General features: G+C 44.9%; 1 protein-coding gene across 1 annotated transcript; it reads left to right on the top strand.

The window, feature by feature from the left end:
* The first annotated feature begins 6,963 nt into the window (after positions 1-6,963).
* LBX1 (ladybird homeobox 1) lies at positions 6,964-8,525 on the top strand. The gene is made up of 2 exons (XM_015813447.1): positions 6,964-7,288; positions 8,041-8,525. Exons 1-2 carry the CDS (start codon positions 6,964-6,966, stop codon positions 8,523-8,525), a joined length of 810 nt encoding a protein of 269 aa, XP_015668933.1.
* Positions 8,526-19,325: the final 10,800 nt, after the last annotated feature.

Below are 19,325 nucleotides of genomic sequence, written 5' to 3'. Positions count from 1 at the left end.
GGGGAAATGGTAATCTACATCAAGAGTAATAACAGACTTTTCTCTTCTAGTGCCTTGTAAATATCCTGGGATTATAATTTCCAGAACTCACAGGTAGCACTGCTTTCAACTGGGAATCCGAGAGGTTACAGTCCCAACTATCACTGGAAGGCTCCAGGCTGAGGAAAACTAAGTCACTAGAGGCAGTTTCCAGCTGGGATATAACAACCCAAGTTGTTTGCCAGAAACTAAACATATGATAGCTCTGGGGCTTAGCATCTATTGCCTTCATCATACTTCTTCTTTGGTCATCCTTACACTTGGAGAGGCCTCACTGAATTCCTGCATTGAAGCATACATGTCTTGGAATTCATGAAGGTTCTGAGGAGCAAAGAGAACACCCCAGGCCTTTCGGAGAATCCCATATCCAGACTTCATTTGAGAGTCTGGGTTGCCTTCCTTATGTGGCATCACTAGAGTCCCTCCCACGCACAGGGGGCCCTTAGTTTCTTCCTGTCTCACTTTTTTTAGGCAACACTCTTGAATGTTACCTTCAAGTCAGAGAGGGGAACATATCACGTCCAGAAAAAAATCTTGTTTTCCTGCCTCTAGCAGCCTGGCAGCCTGAAGTATAGGATGGGCAGTGACCTTGACCTGTCCTTTAGGGAAAACCGGATAACTGCTCAGTCCAGGCAAAAGGGAGACATAGTGAACTGTAAAACCTTCCAATCCGTGCAAACTGGATCTATGCTATGAATTTCCTCCTGGCCATTTCCCTAGGATTTATAGCACCATGTATACAGCACTGTGCTGATATAGTAGTGATGAAAACAGGGCTGCTATTGCACTCAGAAATCAAAGAGTAATGCAAGAAGGTTCTCAGCCACTGAAGGAATGGCTCTTGGGTTTGGTCCTGGAAGAACCCCAAATGTGCAGGTTGTTACCCCCAAATTTTTCTATTCAAGACAAATGGTGGAGAGCTTGCTAGTGTCCTTCAGAGAGCAATGAGGGAAATGATGCATTGAGCTACCCGTAATAGGAACTGACAAGAAACGTAAACATACGTTCCATTATTTCCAAAGATCACTGATAATAGAGTATATTTATTTAAAGGAAATGATTATGTTTTCTTGTAAAAAGAAACAGTTTGAAGACATTCCCATGGATTTCAGTATTGCACAATAGGTAGTCACATTTCTTGAGTTGCAATAAATTTAAATTTAAAAGCATCTGCTCCCTGATCTTTGACTGAATTCCATTTGTTACAGCTATTGACACTACTCTTTTTTTATCTCTATTGACTGAATTCTGCTCTCCTGGCTTGGGCGCAAACCTGCAACTCTCACTTGCAGTTCTCAGTTACAAGCAACTGAACTATTGTAGTTGTCTTCTAAAGCCTTATTAGGGCAATTTAAGTAGAGTTTATTATTTCCAAGAAGCTGACCTATTATTGTGATTAAATTATAAACCCGAGTTTATAAGATTTACACTTGAGTATTTACAGCTCTACAAGCCATTCCTACATTTTCCACTGAATACAATCCCTGCAGATTTTATAATTGATTCCAATGAACCCAGATTGGTAGACAGCTGTACTTATATTTGTGGTGCCACTGATAGACTGACTTAGAAACAATGGTTCTGAGAAAGAAGGGACACTTTTAACCGAATAAAATAATTCATTTCAGAATGTCCCAATGTTCTCTTGTTGTCACGTGTACATGCACAATGGCCATTTCACTTCGGATGCCATTTCCACAGTACCTGCAAAATAAACTACCTCACTTCGGATGCACAATCATCTCTTCCACGTGTTTTCATTATCTGATTATTTGATGTGTGTGCCATGACGACAGCAACGGTGTCGTCGCACCTACCCCATGACCATTTGCGGAGCCAGCGACGGGGCTGCCATTTTGGAAAAGGCGTGGGAAGATGTCAAAATTAGCGGGATCCGCTTCACTCTTTGGCAATTACCCCGATGAATGAATTCCGGAGTAAATGTGTTAACCTGAACCTGGGTCTGCTTCTAGAGAACTGCGGACAAAAGCAACCAGCGAAGTCCCAAGCACTTTATTCTCTAATTTCTTATTTCTTCTTGCAAAACAAATCATCCTCACCTTCTACGTAATCTCCCCCCCCCACACCACACACACACACACACAGACACACAAAAGAGCACCAGGAACACCAGGGAAGAGGTTTCTGTCACAGTTTCAGGCCCACTTTTGGAATTTCAAAGGAGCGGTGAAAGGGACCACTCTATCTACCCCTGAATTTTCGGTATTGAAGGCGGTTCAAATCTCGAACCCAGAGGCTGGATATGGCACCTTCCCCGTTTCTCCAGCCGTGTCCTCACCTCGGATTAAAGACAACAACCACCGCAAACCCAGTAAGCGAGAGAGACAGGTATGTCCCAAACAGCCTACAGGCTTCCAATCACCATATTTATTTGAAAACAAAAATCTCTATTTCGCTTGGCTACTAGACTGATATAGTGAAAATAATTAGAGAGAGAGAGAGAGAGCCTGGATCAACTTTATTTCAAGCGACAAGGAGATTCAGCGTGAGCATAATACAGTCGCCCTGCGAGAGGCGTCCTTTAGCGCATGCGTGTGAGTACTTGTAAGTGGTCTCGCGAGAAATCACCAGGGGCAAAGAGGTGCGGGGTGGCGGGGGGGGGAAGAGAAGGGAAAAGAAGGGTGGAAATGCCTTTTCTAACTTTTAAGTTTGCTTTCCGGGTTTGGAAGATTCCCAGGCACCATCACCACAATCTAAAGATCTTGGGGATAAGCGCAGAAAGATCATCTGTTTATTTCAAATACACGTGTGAATTAAAGGTTTACATGGAAGCGAATTCCGATGAATACCTAGAGACCCATGCCCCTTCCGACGACACTCCTTTGAATCCGTGTAGAATCCATACAGCCCGTCTCTGCCCTCCCCCGGTCCTTTTGAAGAATGGTTTCTGCCCCTGCCTTGTTTCCCGGTCGCGCCAGGTCGGTACCATATAAAACGCAACGCAGAATCCGGTTTGCCTGCAGCCATCTGAACCGGCTTTTCCTAGAGCACCTTCTGCAGAAGAGAAGCCCCACGGATGTCTCGGAGATCAGCTCCTGATTCCGAGACATTCTATTAAAGCTCCTAGGATGATCAAACATCAAGAGGACCAAGGACTCCCACGGAATCGCAGTGCCAAAGTACCTGCTAACAAAGATTGCAACGGCTTCTGTTTGCGCGCGTGCGATTGATTGAGAGCCACGGCCATTTGTCAAAACGAGAAATCTAAAGGAAAGAAGCCTCTCTGGATAAAGTCAAGAAAGAAACCTAACAATTTAGATTTAGGATGTTACTCCTCTCCCCTAAACTCCTTGTACTATTTGATGTGACAGATCACCCAATATAGGTCTTTAAAAATAGGTCACTGTATAAAGAGACTCCCAGAGAGCAATAAGAAAGGTAGGCGAGGACGCTTTCCAGCAAATAAACCCTTTGACTTTGCTGCCTGGCATGAACTCAACACAGGACAAATAGCACTTTTAAATGGGCGGGGGTGTGTGTGTGAGGTGGGCTTTCTCTCTTGGCAGCAGCCCCCAGATGGCATCAAAAGCCAATCGGCCAGGGGTTATCTGAGTACCGAAAAGAGGGGTAGGTGAGAAGAAATAAAGACGTGAAATCCGCCGTAACCTCCTCTGTAATTCAGGTGGTGGGTTAGCATACCACGAACCTTTACACCACAGATCACAAGCTACCCTTTTTTTAGTTTGCCGTACTTAATGAGGGCACCCGTTTGGACCCACAGTCATTGGCTTAACCCCTTCTCCATCTTATTCATAATCCGGGACAGGCAACAAGGGAATTCTTGGATTCGTCACTTTTTCAGTACTCTGTGAGTTCCAGGGAATAATGGGTTGAAATGGCTTTGAAGAGAATTAATTACTCTGCTTTAAATCCTATCTTAATCCGAAGCCTTGGTGTGGAACAGAAATCGCGTCTCTTCCTCCCCACCCGCCACCTCCCTTTATTTTTTTTAAGAATAATTTTTACTTCCGCCCCCCTAGTCCGTTTCTTTGTTCCCCCTTGAAAGACTCCCATATTTTACAGGAATAGTTAAATATATGCCTTCGATGTCGTGTGCAGAGCTGGAGAGATTCAAAGCCTCTCCGAGCTTCGTCGGAGCGGTGGCGTTAAAATACAGCTCTTGTGTCTTTTGTTGGGCTTCGCGAAGGAAGGTGTAGAAGAGATTTATTGAATTTTCGCTTAACAGACATGAAGTTTCACGGGCAGATCATAAATAAGCGGGGAAGGGGACTGGGGAATTGAAGGTTTCCTCCAGTACCAAAGCCTAGGCGTGAAATGGGGCGGGGGGATGCGAGGAGGGTGATTCCAGGTAATCGTTTGTGGGGAAAAAAATCACTCACCAGAACGACAAACACTGAAGGTGCAAGAGGTTCATTCAGCTTTGCTGGCATTCTGGAATGTTCCTCTGCCGCCCCCCCCCCCCGCTCCCTTCCCGGGAGCCAATCTGGTTGCGATTTCAAAGGAAGGAGGGATGGTGGGGGTCAAAACCCGATTTAGGTAAGTAGTGTCACCTGAAATTGTGAGAGCTCTTCGTTTATAAACAAAGGGCCTTGGGAACGAATACCTCAACAGGCATCATAACATAGCTACTGTACAACACCAGCCTTCGCAGCCCTTTCCTCCTCTCCAAAGTGGCCGTTCCCTTGTCAGATTTAACTAGATGCTAAACATCTTACAAAAAGGACTTTGTCTCCAAAGGAGGGTCATAATTTGGAACTCGATGCTTTCATATTTTTCTCTCTTTTCAAAGCCAAGAGCAACCAACGAAAATGGGTCCCCCCCCCCGCCATCCTCTGAAAGCGAGCGAACGAGGGAGTGGGAGAGCGGTGTCCCAGATAACACCCCCCCAGCCCCTCTGGATCCTTTACCACCTTCTGATCTGCCCTTAGCCCATTCAGCCAGCCTTCACGAAAAGCAAGAAATGACACGGCCCCTCTGGGCTCCAAGTCCTTCACCTCCAAGTGCAGTATTTCTGCTTAAGCTTTTGTGGAAGCGGTAAAAAAAGAAGGGGGGGGGGGTTATTGTGGGAGAGAAAGGCGGGGGGGGAACCCTTCCTTGTCAGGATCATCTGGAGTTTTTAAGGGAAATGAAATATCTCCCTTCCGTTCTTTGGTGGCCCTTTTCTCTTGAATTATAGCAGGAGCTACAGGAGGACTGCTCGTTCTCGTTTGCTTTCCCTCTGCTGTCCTCGAGGTATTACCAGGGATGATATATTTTCTAAAGCTTATGCTCAGCTCTTTGAATGTACTATGCGGAAAATGATGTAGTAGTATTAGCAGCAACGGCAGCAACAATAATAGTAATAATAATAATCTAGTGAAGGCAATGTACGGAAAATAAATTGGTCACAAAGCGGCAGGAACCAAGAACACTAGTAAGTATATTGTGGAAGTAAAGTAAAAAATAAATAAATCAGAGATTGCCCTGTCACTTAGATCTGGACACAAACGCTTTAGAAATATATGAAACAATTCATTATTTTTTTAAACAAGAACCAAAACAACAACCCCTCCCCCCCAAAGAAATAGACAAAATTTGCTTTTGAATTAGTCCAGTCATGCACTATACAATGGGAGAGAAGTAATATATCCAATAACCAGTCCTCTAAATTGTATTATTTTAGATTAAAATATATCCCGAACTGGGACTTTATTTCTGAACTCTTACTTAAAGCTTATTAAGATTAAAATCACACAAGTTATGGGCACGCACTGATGGAAGCTTCTCTGAGTATTGCAAATAAAAGGTACAGTATTATAACTTCGGAAAATAGAATGCATAAACATGCAAAATTAGAACAAGCTTTTGACGAAAAATAATCCTTACCTTGTGACAAGTTCATTCCTTCTGCCTCTGGTTAGAAATAATGATGGTAATGATGATGATGATGATGATCTAATACAATTTCTAAAAGTCTAATAATCATCATACTGAAAGACGGGAGGGGGGGAGTGGAAGCTGGAAAGGAAATATTGATGGGATTTTGGAGGGTTATTTAATTTCTCCTCCAACCACACTGTATTATCCTGATGCAATAAAGCCAGGCTGTAATGTAATTTTAAAATATATACGTCCAAGCAAATAGTGGGGACAGAATATGACAAGGGTATTTCCACATTATAATTCAAGTGGGCTCCACCTACCCTCCGCCTCCCAATTAATGGCCTAACCAAGTTGCGAGGGAGAGCCTGCATTGGCCAGACTTGAAAGGGAGCGAGGAAGAGACAGGCAGAGAGAGGGGCGAAAAGGGTCAGGATCGCCTCCCAGTCAACAATCACTTGTTAGCCAGAGTCAATTGCCTCTCGACTCCGTCTCTCTGCTGCTTTTTCTGCCCCAGCCTGAGGAAGAAGAGGCTGGTTGGGGAAGAGACACCCCCCTTCTTGCTGGGGAAGAGAGAGAGAGAGGGAGGGAGGGAGGGAGAGAGAGAAAGAGAAAGAGAGAGAGAGAGAGAGAGAGAGAGAGAGAGAGAAGGGGGCATCTGGAACTACTGAGGAGGGGGTGTCTCCTAAAACAGCAGCTGCGAAGAGCAGAGCCAGCTAGAGAATAAAGTGGGAAAGAAGCGCCTTGGCCACCTTTTCCCTGGGCAGGACTGCAGTCCCTTGGCCGTCCAGGAAGGGCTACTCAGCCCCTCTTTTCCCCGCCGCCCCCATTCTCCCGTCCCATGGCCAACAGCCCCGCTATAGGGTAGCGTGGCCGCGGTTTGGGTTAGGTTGGGGGGTCTGTTTTGTTTTTGCCTTTTCTTTCTTTTGGCGCCCCCTTCCCTGCCTCCCCTTCGCTTTTCCGCGTTGGCGGTTGCAGGAAAGAGCGGCGGGGGGTGTCAAACCAGGCTGAGAGGAACCAGGGAGTGAGTGGAAAGGGGGTGCCTCGGCGGGGAAGGAGAGGAATCCCAAAGACCCGGCAAGCATGACTTCCAAAGACGAGGGCAAAGCTGCCTCCGCCGAGGAACGCCGGAGAAGCCCTCTGGACCACTTGCCACCTCCGGCCAACTCCAACAAGCCCCTGACGCCCTTCAGCATCGAGGACATCCTCAACAAGCCCTCGGTGAGGAGAAGCTACACCATCTGCGGGACTGCCCACCTGCTCTCGGCCGCCGAGAAGCACCCCCCGGCTGCCCTGCCCCTTTCCAGCCGGGCGCTGCTCTCGCAAACCTCGCCTCTCTGCGCCCTCGAGGAGCTGGCCAGCAAGACCTTCAAGGGACTGGAAGTCAGCGTCCTGCAAGCGGCAGAAGGTAAGACACGGGGCCGGTTGGTTGGCCGGCCGGCCGGGCCTCCATCCTCCTTGGTGGCGATGAGCTGAGGGTAGTAGGACTGGGAGTGGTGGAGGTTGCGTTCGTCGGAGAGGGTCCGCTCCGAACTTCCCGCCTCAGCCGGCTCGAGAAATAAGGAGTCAGGGCGAGCGGCTTCTTGGAAACAAACCAACGGGGGGCCCCCCTAAAACCAGGAGCAGTTGCGCCTGTCTTAAGACTCCAGTTCGGACGAAAGTCGGGAGGTTTTACAAACCAACACCTTCCCTCCTTCCTATTTAGACCTTGCTGGGTTAAGCAACCCTGGCCTGAAATCTGGGCGACTCTGGAGCACCCATTTGATTTCCGCCCCCCCCCACACCTCCAATAGACCTATAGCGGTCCTGACGCCAGGCACCCCCGGCGGCCCGGAGACCGGCGCCTGGGAAGCCTGGGCCTCCTCTCCCTCTAGCCGGGAAGGAGAAGAGTCCAGCTGAATCTGAGCTGGCCTGTGCGCCGCCGCCGCCACACGGTTTTCGGGGGGCCTTTCCCAGATAGCGAGGCGGAAGAGAGGCCGGGATGGGTATCTCCCTTAGGGCCGTGGGGCTCCTGTCCTCCGCTCCGGTCCGGTCCTCTCGGGCCCCAGACCTGGGAGAGGGAGCCAGGGAGGCGGTCTGCTGGCGGGCGGGCGGGCGGGTTCGGTGCCTGCGGGCCCGTTTGCGCGAGGGACTGAAAAGCCTTCTTCTGCCTGTTTGCAGGAAGGGATGGGATGACTATTTTTGGCCAGAGGCAGACCCCCAAGAAAAGGAGGAAATCTAGAACAGCCTTTACAAACCACCAAATCTACGAGCTGGAGAAGCGCTTTTTGTACCAGAAATATTTGTCCCCCGCTGACCGGGACCAGATAGCCCAGCAGTTGGGTTTGACCAATGCCCAAGTGATAACTTGGTTTCAGAACCGCAGGGCCAAACTCAAGCGGGACCTGGAAGAGATGAAAGCAGACGTGGAGTCTGCCAAGAAACTGGGACCCAGCACCCAGGTGGATCTTGTAGCCATTGCTGAGCTGGAGGCAACCCCAGAAGGGAGAGCGAAGTCCCGCTCCCTTTCTCCTACCCACCCCAAACATGGACTGGAAGGCAACGGGCCCCTCCAGCTCTCCCCGGCCTCTCCTCTCACGGACCAGCCGGGCAGCAGCAAGGACTGCTCGGAGGACGAAGACGTGGAAATTGACGTCGATGACTGAACGGTGACAGTGGTGATGGCGGTCCTCCTCCTCCTCCTCCTTCTCTTCTCCCAGCTCTTCCTTTGCCTCGTAAACAAAAACAAGCAGAGAAATTGCCCAGGCATTTCCTCTTCTCCACACGCCCCCCCCCGCCCGCCCACTTCCACCTCTTGGCAAGGAGAGAACTGAGCCCCTCCACGCTTCTTCCTCAGCAGCCCCGGGGGAGGGGGGGAACCCGCCGGACTTTAGGAGGGATTGGAACTCACTTCCTTGGCAACTCAGTTGTTTATCCCTCCAACAAAAGCAATAAGCAATATAAAATAATCACACTTGTGACCATGACAACAACAAGGACGACGGTGATGATAGTATGAATCGATACCCCAACAGCTGCCTAAGCAGGTAGCTCTCTCATTTTTGGAACTGTGCAATTATGGGTAAATTCTGTATAAATATATTTAAGCATATGTATTGGATACTTACTTTTTTAGGGTTTTTTTTAATTAAAAATATAAACATTTTTGTTGTTTATAAGAGAACTCATAACCTTGGAATAAATACCACCACTTCAATGCATTGTTAGGAAGTTATTTTGCTTTTTTTAAAAAAATAATAATTACTTCATGTGAAATTTAAGTTGGACTCTGGCTAGCAGCCTTTTTCTTGCATGTTTCCTATATGCACGATCTTTATTTAATTTATTTAATTTGGTTTATTTTACCTTTATTATTTGCTCCTATTTTTCTGAAATATTGTGGGGATATATCCTCTATGGAAGTTTGAAAAATATACTTTTTCCCCACAACCCACAACACCTCGGATTTGATCTCAAGTGAGATTCTGCCTCATTTTATCAATTAAAAACTATTTTTACCATTTATTGCTATTGTTGCGCTTTTATTTAAGAAAAAGAAAGGCTGCCTTTTGCATTTTTATATGAAGGTGATTTCAGAAAAGAATCTACTTATTTTGTACTCTTTTTTAGAATTGTTTTGCATGCTAGAAAAATAGTAAGTCTATTATGATTGCTAATAATAATATAAATAATAAATAAAAGATCCTACCATCAACAAATGAGAATATTAGCACTATAAATATAAATGTACAGATTTTTTTCTTTGATCTGTAAAAAAATCCAGTTTTAAAGGCCTGCTTATTTAAGTTACCACAGAGACAATGTTGTGGTCTCTTAAAGTTGTACAGATGAGATTTTTCCTAAACAATAAAACCTTTAAAATTTTAATATATGGATTTTTAAGGTTTTCTTTGAGAATTAAAGTCCTTAGAAAGCCAGATGGTTTGGGATTCAAATTTAATTCCTTAAATGCTTTAAGAATAGTGAAGTTTGCTCTTAGCTACAGAAGGATAGAACAAGTTAGCTGTCTTTTGAGCTGAGTAATTATCAACAAGAATCATGCATTTCGAACCAACCACAATATGTCAAGCAGCAAAAGTAACTTTAGATGTGCCCTACATCCTAAAGAAATAATACTTTAAGATGCCTGATTGTGGGACTTATCAAATGGTGCAACTTCCATAAGAACAAAACGATAAGATTTTGAAATAAGATCTGTGTGCCTCTCTGTGTGTATTTGCACACATCCTTATTTTAAAATATAGCATAGAGGAGATATGTTTGTGAAACAGATTTCTCTGTGTTGCATGCAGAATTATCACATTTATTCGTTAGATTCCACTTTTATCTATGGATTCATTTCTAGCAAGGTATTTTTGAAATACAGAGTTCTCTATTGCTAAACCATGCACTATTGATACGGATTTTTTTTTAAAAAAAGAAAATAAGTTAAATCACTTGCTTTTGTAAGGGGAGTGAGAAAAAAAACTTACACAATACATATTGAAAATCATGACATCCCCCCACCTAATTGTCAAAAGGGGAGTGTGTGGGGGGGAATCTTCAGGTAAATGTTGGTTTCTTGATTATCACTTTGGGGCCCAATGGTCTTTAATTTCCACCCTTTCCTTTTTATTCTTCTAAATCTCTCTCTTGCTGCCCAATAACAGCTCGTTCTGTTTTTTTGACCGTGCAACGCGTGTTTCCCCATTCTTGGTGAAATTTATGTGAGAAATACAAACCTGGCGGACCCCGCGGCCAAGAGATTGGGGGGGGGCAAAAAGAGGAAGAACTGGGGGTTCCAACTAAGGGGGGGGCACCGCTAGTTTGGTGTGCGTGTCCCGGGGAGGGCTTGGGGGAGCAGTTTCTCTCAGGCGAAATCAATCTTTCTCCCCTTTGGAAATGGATGGCGTTGTAATTTTTAGCGTAAAGCATGAAAACTGGGGACAAATGAGGCCTCTTCTGTGAAGTGACAAGCGACAATGGGGCCTGCGCTGCCTCCTGCGGCTCGCCGTACTGAAAGAAGCGTGTGCCTCCGTCGTGGAAAAGACCAAACCGCTTGGAGACCATATGGTTTTTGAATTTTCCTCACCATTTCCAGACAATTTGATGGATTAGGTTAACCCTCCCTTCCACTGTTTAACTCTGCAATAATGGGAGTGGAGCTCTCCTCTCTGCCCCCCTTCGGGCCCCCCCTCCCCGCACTAGGGCATCTGTGCCTTTCGAAGGGCGCTTCCATTCTTTTCCTTTCTCTCTTGGCATTTGAAACAAGTCTATGAATTACAATGAAAAGGACTTTCTTTGGTCTTATTTGGGACAACACTTGTCTTTCTCGTCCCCTCCCCATTTTGCATCTACAGGGAGGCAGGGGTCTGTTTGCCAGGGATTTGTTTGACTCCTGTCCAGATACCACGCAAAGCCTTCAATCTTGTCCTTAAGTGTTTTTATGCTAAGCAGGCATATCGTAAAGGCTGAGAAACTGTGACATTTATGTGAAGATCTAGTTAAAGGGCTTTATTTGTTTTCTTTATCTGTTCTTTCCCTTCCCCCTTCCCCCAGATTCTCTTTCTTTCTCTTTCTCTCCCTCTCTCCCCCTTCCAGCTTTTCTTCTTTTGTCTTCGAATGGATTTAATGAGGCTGCAAAAATGCTACAATTCAACGGAAGCAAGAGATGTGGTTTGCTTTGAGAAAGAAAAGAAAAGGGAAAAGAAAAGAATGGGTGTGGGGAGAACCGAACAGGAGTTCATTTAGAGCTATTGACTCCATGGTACAAGAGAGAGAGAGGGAGCCAGAAACCTCACACAAGTTTTCCACACGTGGCTACAAGCAGAGTTTTGCCCGCGTTTGCAGCAGCGCGTTCTTCCAGCCTGGCAGTGGTGAGGTTTGCTCCTGTAAATTGTTCGCGCTGCTGTCAGGTAGGTGGCACGGAGAGAGTATGAGACCCGATCCTGAGTTGCCCGGTTTTCTCCAGATCCCTGGAAGTTCCTATGCATTCCTGGGGGCTTCCCGGTTCATTCGTGGCCCTCCTATCCACGCTTGCCTCTTTTCCTTTTATCTTCCAGGAAGAGAGAGAGAGAGAGAGAGAGAGACAGAGAGAGAGAGAGAGAGAGACAGAGAGAGACAGAGGAGAGAGAGAGACAGAGAGAGACACATACAGAGAGAGACAGAGAGACAGTGAGAGAGATGGTCAAAATAAACCTATCTGGCCAAGAAGAGTTTTTGTCCTTCTAGAAAGGAGGGGGGGGGGTTTACATGCCTCCTTCCATTTGTTTGCTTTTCTATTAGACTGTTCATTTCGTGGAGCCTGGGTGAGGCCCCCTCTTGGTGGGTTTCTTCAGCTGGATTCCGAAGAGTCCTCCGAAGAGGCAATCCGTCTTGCCTCCTTTTCTCGGAACTGACCCACACCAACTAATCAAACCGGAAAAATTACTACTAAACCGGGAAGGGTGAGGGGCGGGGGCGGCGGGAGCGAAGGTTATTTCGATATATCTCCTGTTGCCCCAGCTCGAAGCTGACGGGTTATATATTTTCCGAGACTGGCGGAGATTTGTGAAAAGGGGGAATTCGGGCCAATAAGAGACATCTTGACACCAAGGCGTGCCAAAGTTGAGCGAATGTTTGAGGGAGACTTTTATCTCTTGCCAAAAAAAAAAAAAAAAGGGCGACGGGGAGGAGCGCTGGGCGCTTTGGAAGCCAACCAGATGATGTCCACGACAAAAGCGGCCAGGTCTGAGGGAGGCCGAGTTTTCTGCGTTGGAGAGAAGAAGGAATTAGATGAAAGGGCCACTTTGCCCGCTCAGTTTTTCTCTAGCGTGAATTATCGCTGGCGAGTCGGGACGAGCAAAATCCCCGGAAACGGCCGGGGTTAATCGGTCGTGAAATCTAGGAACGTGAACGTGCGACTTGAAGCGCACTTAGACATAGAAAAGCCCACTGAACTTCACTGGAGACGGCCCAACACAAAGGTGCCGCAGGGCAGCGAAACCCCGGAAGAGATAAGAGCGAGAACCCCTTTTGCGCCAGAATCTAAGGCAGTGTTTTTCAACCTTGGCAACTTGAAGAGGTATGGACTTCAACTCCCAGAATTCCCCAGCCAGCACAGCTGGCTGGGGAATTCTGGGAGTTGAAGTCCATACCTCTTCAAGTTGCCAAGGTTGAGAAACACTGATCTAAGGGGTCTTGGTTACTCTGTGAGTGTTTAGGATCAGAGCCCTGCAGCTGACTCTGTGTAGCCTGTCCGTGAAACCGATATCCTTGACACCCAAAAGAAAGAACTAATAAATATTATCCTTTAAAAAAGAACTCAGTGCTGTCCTGGGATCTCCGTTCTCCCAGTTCCCGGGAGCAAGGGAGTCCAGGATTCCTTTCCACAGCCACAGGCCCCGCCTAAATTTCTTCAAAGTTGCAAGAGCCCCGCCGCGAGCGGCGCCTTGTCTTCTCGCCGCTGCCGCCCCTTTTCCTTCCTTCCCCCCCCCCCCCCATCCTTCCCGCCATCTCCTCCTGCGGGAGCCGAACCCTGCTCTGAGGCGGCTCGCTGGGAGGAGCGGGGAGGGAGGCGCGTTTGGCGCGTCATCTGGCATCGCCGGTTCCCCCTCGAGTCTCCGCGCTCGGCGAAGCGGCGGCGGCGGTCGCGCGGGGGGTCATTGGCTCTTGTACGACGCGCTAGATTAGCTTCCGATTCCGTGTTGGGAGCGCGTGTTTAGCCCACGAAATCTGCGCTAGGCGTTGCTCTCCACCAGCCGGTGTACTTCCGCGGGCTGCCCCCGGGACCGCGCCCCGGCTTTGCCCCTGATGGGTGCGCATTCAGCCCAGCTGACGCCGCCAAAGAGGGCCCGGCGAAGGCCCATCTGGGCCCAGACAGGCCCTCCCCCCCCTTCTACTGGACCCCCGCGGGTCCATCTACGCTTCTCTCCCTTTGAATCCCCAGATTTTTCCGCCGAGTAGGTGCCCGAGAGGGCGTGTCCACGCGCGAAAAGGGTTTGTCGGAATGCTCGAGTGTGTTTTGCTGACAGGATCCAGGCCCGACGCGATCTCCTCATTCTTCTTTTAGGAGAAAGGCGCCATCACCCCGCTTCTATGGTTTCTTCCAGACAGAAACACGGGGTCATTCTGAGTTACCCCCATTCCCCAGTACTTGGGAGGAGGGGGGGCCTGTGAAGACCCGAAATGCCTTCCCACTGCCACGAAGGTCTTGTCTTTGTGGCTTCTAGTCCCACTGGGCTCCCAAAGGTAACCGCGGGCACCCTCCCCCACCCTTCCTCTTCCCTTCCCCAGCTGGGTTGAGGGAGACGGTTGAGTCAGTGAAATTCAGTTCCTTATTTTATGAGGTGTCAGGGTTGATGTCAGACGTGGCAACGATAACTAATACTACCGTCTGAGAGACCAGAACGTGGTAATTAATCCCAAAGACTTAAGTGTATTTTAGTTCAGGAGGAAAAAAAATCACTAATTCAATCGTCCGGAAAATTGAAGTTTGATGCATGAGTCCCTGTTGAAAGGGAAGGTTCTTTCTCTCCCCCCCCCCCTCTTTTCCTCATTCGGATTCTGGGATTGAAGTCTCATCTCGCTCTTTCTCTCCCCCCCCCTTCTCCTGGCATCAGTGTGTATATCTACACATATGCACACAAACCCTGTCTAAAAGACACAGTTCTTAAACACATATGCAAGCAACTGGATCTGTAGGAAAAAAATCTAACAACATAGTTTTATAAATGTAGATCCCATGCAAGTAAGTTGGTGTGAGACTGTATCCCAAAATGGAACCCTTAGACACATGTTTATCCTCCGCCTTAGTTCGAATTTCTTTTCAAATGAATACGCATGGTTGAAATGCAATACACAACCACTTGAGAATAACTGCAACTGAATATATCTAAATGAAATGATATGGCGTTGTGCTACTTATAAATGTGCCATATAAAGTAGTATAGATGAATAATCAGATATCCACAAATGCATAGTGAAACCCAACTGGAATGCAGGGAACTAACTTAGATTTATCTAATTACAACTGCCCTATCAGTTATAACTGATAGGTGCACAACTATACAATAGTGTTGCCAAACCACATCAGCTAGTTCACTGAAGGACATCCAGCAGAAGATGCCCACCACTACATCCACCCATGCACATGCACAGGGATATTTCAAAGACTCCGACAATATCTTCCAATTGTAATGCAATATTTCCACCAGTCTCAGAACAGATTCACACTGCCTCCCTCAGCCCATGAGCAAAGAGCTTCTGCTAGAGGCACCCACCATAGGAGATGGAAATCTAAAGTCTACTTAACATGCGATGAAGCATACACATACAGCCTGCAATTTCAAACTAGACCTAATGGCTAATATTAGACACTTCCTTTGTATGGTTATATAATCCTGACTCCCCCCCCCACCCATTAGCTGATGCTTGTAAATAGATGCACAGGTTCTGTGACCTAACCTTTTACATCTGTTTCTATACATCAATGGTATTATTTTTTGAGATGCAGATCTTCGGCATGTCTTCTGCTGTTATTTGGACTGCTAAACTGGGTGGGGGTCATCAAGTTTCTCAGACCTATTTAATCCTGTACTTTGCTTCTTCATTAAGAGATAGATTGAGGGTTTTGTGCTTTGGAAGCATGGTGTAAGTGCATTTCAAATAAATAGGCTAAGTGGGGAGGTAAAGGTCATCCCTGATTTGCCCAGTTTGCAGTTTTGGTTCAGGCAGCTGATTTGATAGAGACAGGAAATGTGTTCAGATCCCACTTTTACTACAAGTTCATGGGCTGAATTCTCATAATGCTCTAGGATAGCTTAAAATGGTTTTATGATTTAATATCGTTTTGGGTGAACCACTAATCATGTTGGGTTACTTACTGTTTGTATGGGCACTGCATATGGACATGCTAATTTGAATGAGCTCAGTAATTCTATAGTTTTGAGCAAAACATTACTTTCTCCAAGGTCAATTCCACCTATGCAAAATGCAAAGAACCCAAGCTTGTACTCACAGCAGATCAAATGATTAAGCTTTCCTTGAGTTCAGTGATCTATACTTCAGTGTAGAGGCTGATATATTTCTATGCTCTTTCTGTGTCCCAAAAGTACTACAGTATTCTATACTAATGTCCCTCAACCTAAAGCTCTCCAAATGTTTTATACCATCCTTTAATCCCTTCTACTAAAACACACTACGTTGTAGACACCTCTTCAAGTGTGTCCTCAGATTTTGAAGAAGCAAGGCTGTTTGAGATGCAAAAGACATCTGTTTTCCCATTCCCAAATCAAAATACCCAGCATCTAAGCCTGGTCAAGTTATTTTGTTAAGCAAACAAAAAAATCTATAAGTAGATGTCCCCTAAGAATTATATTAGAGAAAATAGAAGCATTAATTGGTTAATGATTTTCTGCCCCTTGGTGATACCCCAAATCAGTGGCCTGGGGTAGCTTTCCCAGTAATCCAACAGCAGAGCAGGCTCTGTTTTCTGATCAAGAAAAAGGTCTGCCATGAAATGCCTAAAAAGACCTAAATATTGGAATATGTTACAGACACAGCTGTGCTAGTTTTGCAGTTAAAAAACAAACATGCAACGTGCTTATTAAACAGGACAGAACTTAATCCCACTCTACTGGAATATTTGCAACTTCCCAGCAATTTTTTTTCCATATTTGTATGAAAGAGCAAATAGTGACAATATTGTTGCTAGGATGTTAGTCTGAATTGTTCAAGCATGCAAATAATCACTATGTATTTTGTCTATAATCCTTATTTTGCCATTGAAGTCCTCAAGCATTTTAATTGGCTGGTGAATGGCTATTCTGCTTAACAGCAAAGTAATTGGTCTATTGAAAACCTTGCATCAGTTGAGCCTCTTCTGCATAGTTTACCTGGGATAACTTCCTAAACTGGGGCTTTTTAGATCTTTTGTTCTAGCAGTGCCATCATCCCCTCTTGTTGAGGCTGAAGATGTAATGCAGCACTCCATTATGGCAGACTGATTCTAAAAAGTCTTTCTCATACCAGCAAACATATGGTGGGTTTATGCAACCTGGTTAATGTGGTAACAGAAGCAGCCCAGTTTCAGGGTTGCACCATTTGCTAATCCATAAAAAATAATATTAAACCTAACCTTGTTGAGCATACTGTATGGGTGCAACAGAGCTGATTAAAAGTCTTGAATGAAAGCAGTCTTTTTTTTTCTCTTGAAGGATGAAATAATCCAGGAAGCCTGTGTTTTTGCTTCATAAACAATGTTCTATACTAATATTTCATTATTTTGCTTGGCATCTAATATGAAGAAAAATAATTGTACCACCTCCCAGTCTTTGGTACCTAGGAAAAGACCCCTCCTGTCTAGTATTATTGGACAGCATACTTCCTGACCCTCACACTGTACTTAGAATCCAAGGCAAAGACCCAAGAAAGAGAAGCTGCAGTTCCTTCTCTTTCGCTTCAGGGAGAAGCTCATACCAACTCCATTTCTGAGCATTCATTTTACTGCACAAGATACGCCAACCTGGGTGGCAAATGCTTTCCCACTGAAGATGCTGGTCAGCTCCTGATCCAAACCTGATTCCTGCTCCTTTGAAGGAATAAAGTAACTTCTTCAAGCTCAATTCAAGAAAAATCTTTCCTCCCCATTATTACAGGCACTACCTGCCTGATATCAGATGATGGTGCCAGAGGAACTTGACTATACTTGGGAGGATGTAGGAAAGAAGATTGTCTAGGGAAAATTTGGAGTTCTTTGATTTCAATTAAAGGAATACTTGTAATTTCTCCATTTCCCCACCACCACCACCCCTTACTCCAGGCAATCCTTAATTAGATATAGAAGCAAGGCGATGTGATGGAGTGATTAGATAGAGACTTGGGGAACTTCTGTTCAGCACTTCTCTTGACCATGGAACTTATTGGATGATTTTGGGTAAATCACTTTCCCTCCATCCAATCTATATTTATCTAAATACAGAGTTGTTATTGTTAGGATAAAATGAAGCCCGATTCACCAGTTTGTTGGCTTGAATACCTCAATGGAAAGAAACAACCAATAATTGACTTTAAGTAGTCATTCTGTTCAATCTTCTGCTTGAATTCAGAAAGGACAATGTCAAAGTAGAATGCAGAAGTTGCAAATCATCCTGATCTGGCATAAATCTCCTGCTTTAAGCCATATGAAGGGATTTACAAGCACAAAGAAATGGAGGCTGTTTCATTGACTACAATTGTGACATTCACATCACTGTTATTAAGCAATTCTGGTCAGTGTAAAAAAGCTAGCTCAGAGGTCATTTGGACAATTTCTCCTATATTTATCTAGACAGCTCTATCAAGCAAGTTAACTTCAATGGAAGTGTGTGTCTCTGTGTTTTGGATTTTATCCACCTGCTCATTCTGCATGAACACATTTGGGATGAACCAAAAGTTAGAGAAATAACTTGATACATTTGAATTAATTGTTGGATGGTTTATTCAAATATTGATAAATCTATATATGATCAGTAAGGCAGATAATGTTGAAAATCCATGGGGATGATGGCTGATTTTAGTTATTTGAGGGAAAAATGTAGTTAGAATGATACTCCTAGCTCAGAAAATCTCTTTCCTGGGGGACACTTGAGATTAAAAACCTACACATTTTTATTGGCTGCTGAAGTATTAGTGAAAATTTACAGCACATCAACTCAAATGGTATGTTGCATTTCTCTCAAAGTTGCACATTTCATTTTCAATGAAAGGTATAGCAGTTATTCTAGTCTGTATACCATTTAGCATTTTTATGATGTATAGATGAAAGGTTTTTTAATTAAAAGATTTTTTTTGATGTGTATCAGAAAGTGAATGAAGCTGACACATAGGATACCTCAGAAAATGTAAAACATGGCTCTTCCTTATTACAGTTTAATGTCTTTGTTTACTTATCAAATTGTTAGGCATGGTTATTAAAATCTGCATTGATATAATTTAGTTTTTAGCCACAGGATGGATATTGTATTATTCCTATGACAATGTCCCTCAATCAGTGCCCTCCTGCCATGTTCTTTGTGATGAAAGATTTGTAATGTAACTTTTTTAATATAGACTTTGCCTAGTCTTTTAAAGAATATCTTTATCAACTACAAATCAGCAAAAATGCAAGAATAAACCCTCAAAATAACAATCAATTTCATGTAAACTCTATTGTTCTATGATCTGGGAATGCATATAAATGCAATACATTACTTTTTTGGAAGATTTCACATTGAAATTAATTGTTCAGATTAATTAATTGTTCAGAAATGGAATCTGCCTTAGTTTGATGAGAATATCCTGTAGATAATCTCATTTCATATCCATTAAAATATTTAGTTAGTTATAAAGGAATAATATTCCAAATGGCACAGGGATCAAAAACTGGAACTTCATCTATAATGGCCCGAAATTGGACTAGAACAAGCCTTAAAAACAGGCTACATTTTTAAAAGCGTTCTTTGTTTTTT

This window comes from Protobothrops mucrosquamatus, unplaced genomic scaffold (assembly GCF_001527695.2).
Source record: "Protobothrops mucrosquamatus isolate PMUCROS unplaced genomic scaffold, P.Mucros_1.0 scaffold156, whole genome shotgun sequence".
Classification (NCBI taxonomy): Eukaryota; Metazoa; Chordata; class Lepidosauria; order Squamata; family Viperidae; genus Protobothrops; species Protobothrops mucrosquamatus.
This window is presented reverse-complemented; position numbering and strand designations above follow the sequence as displayed.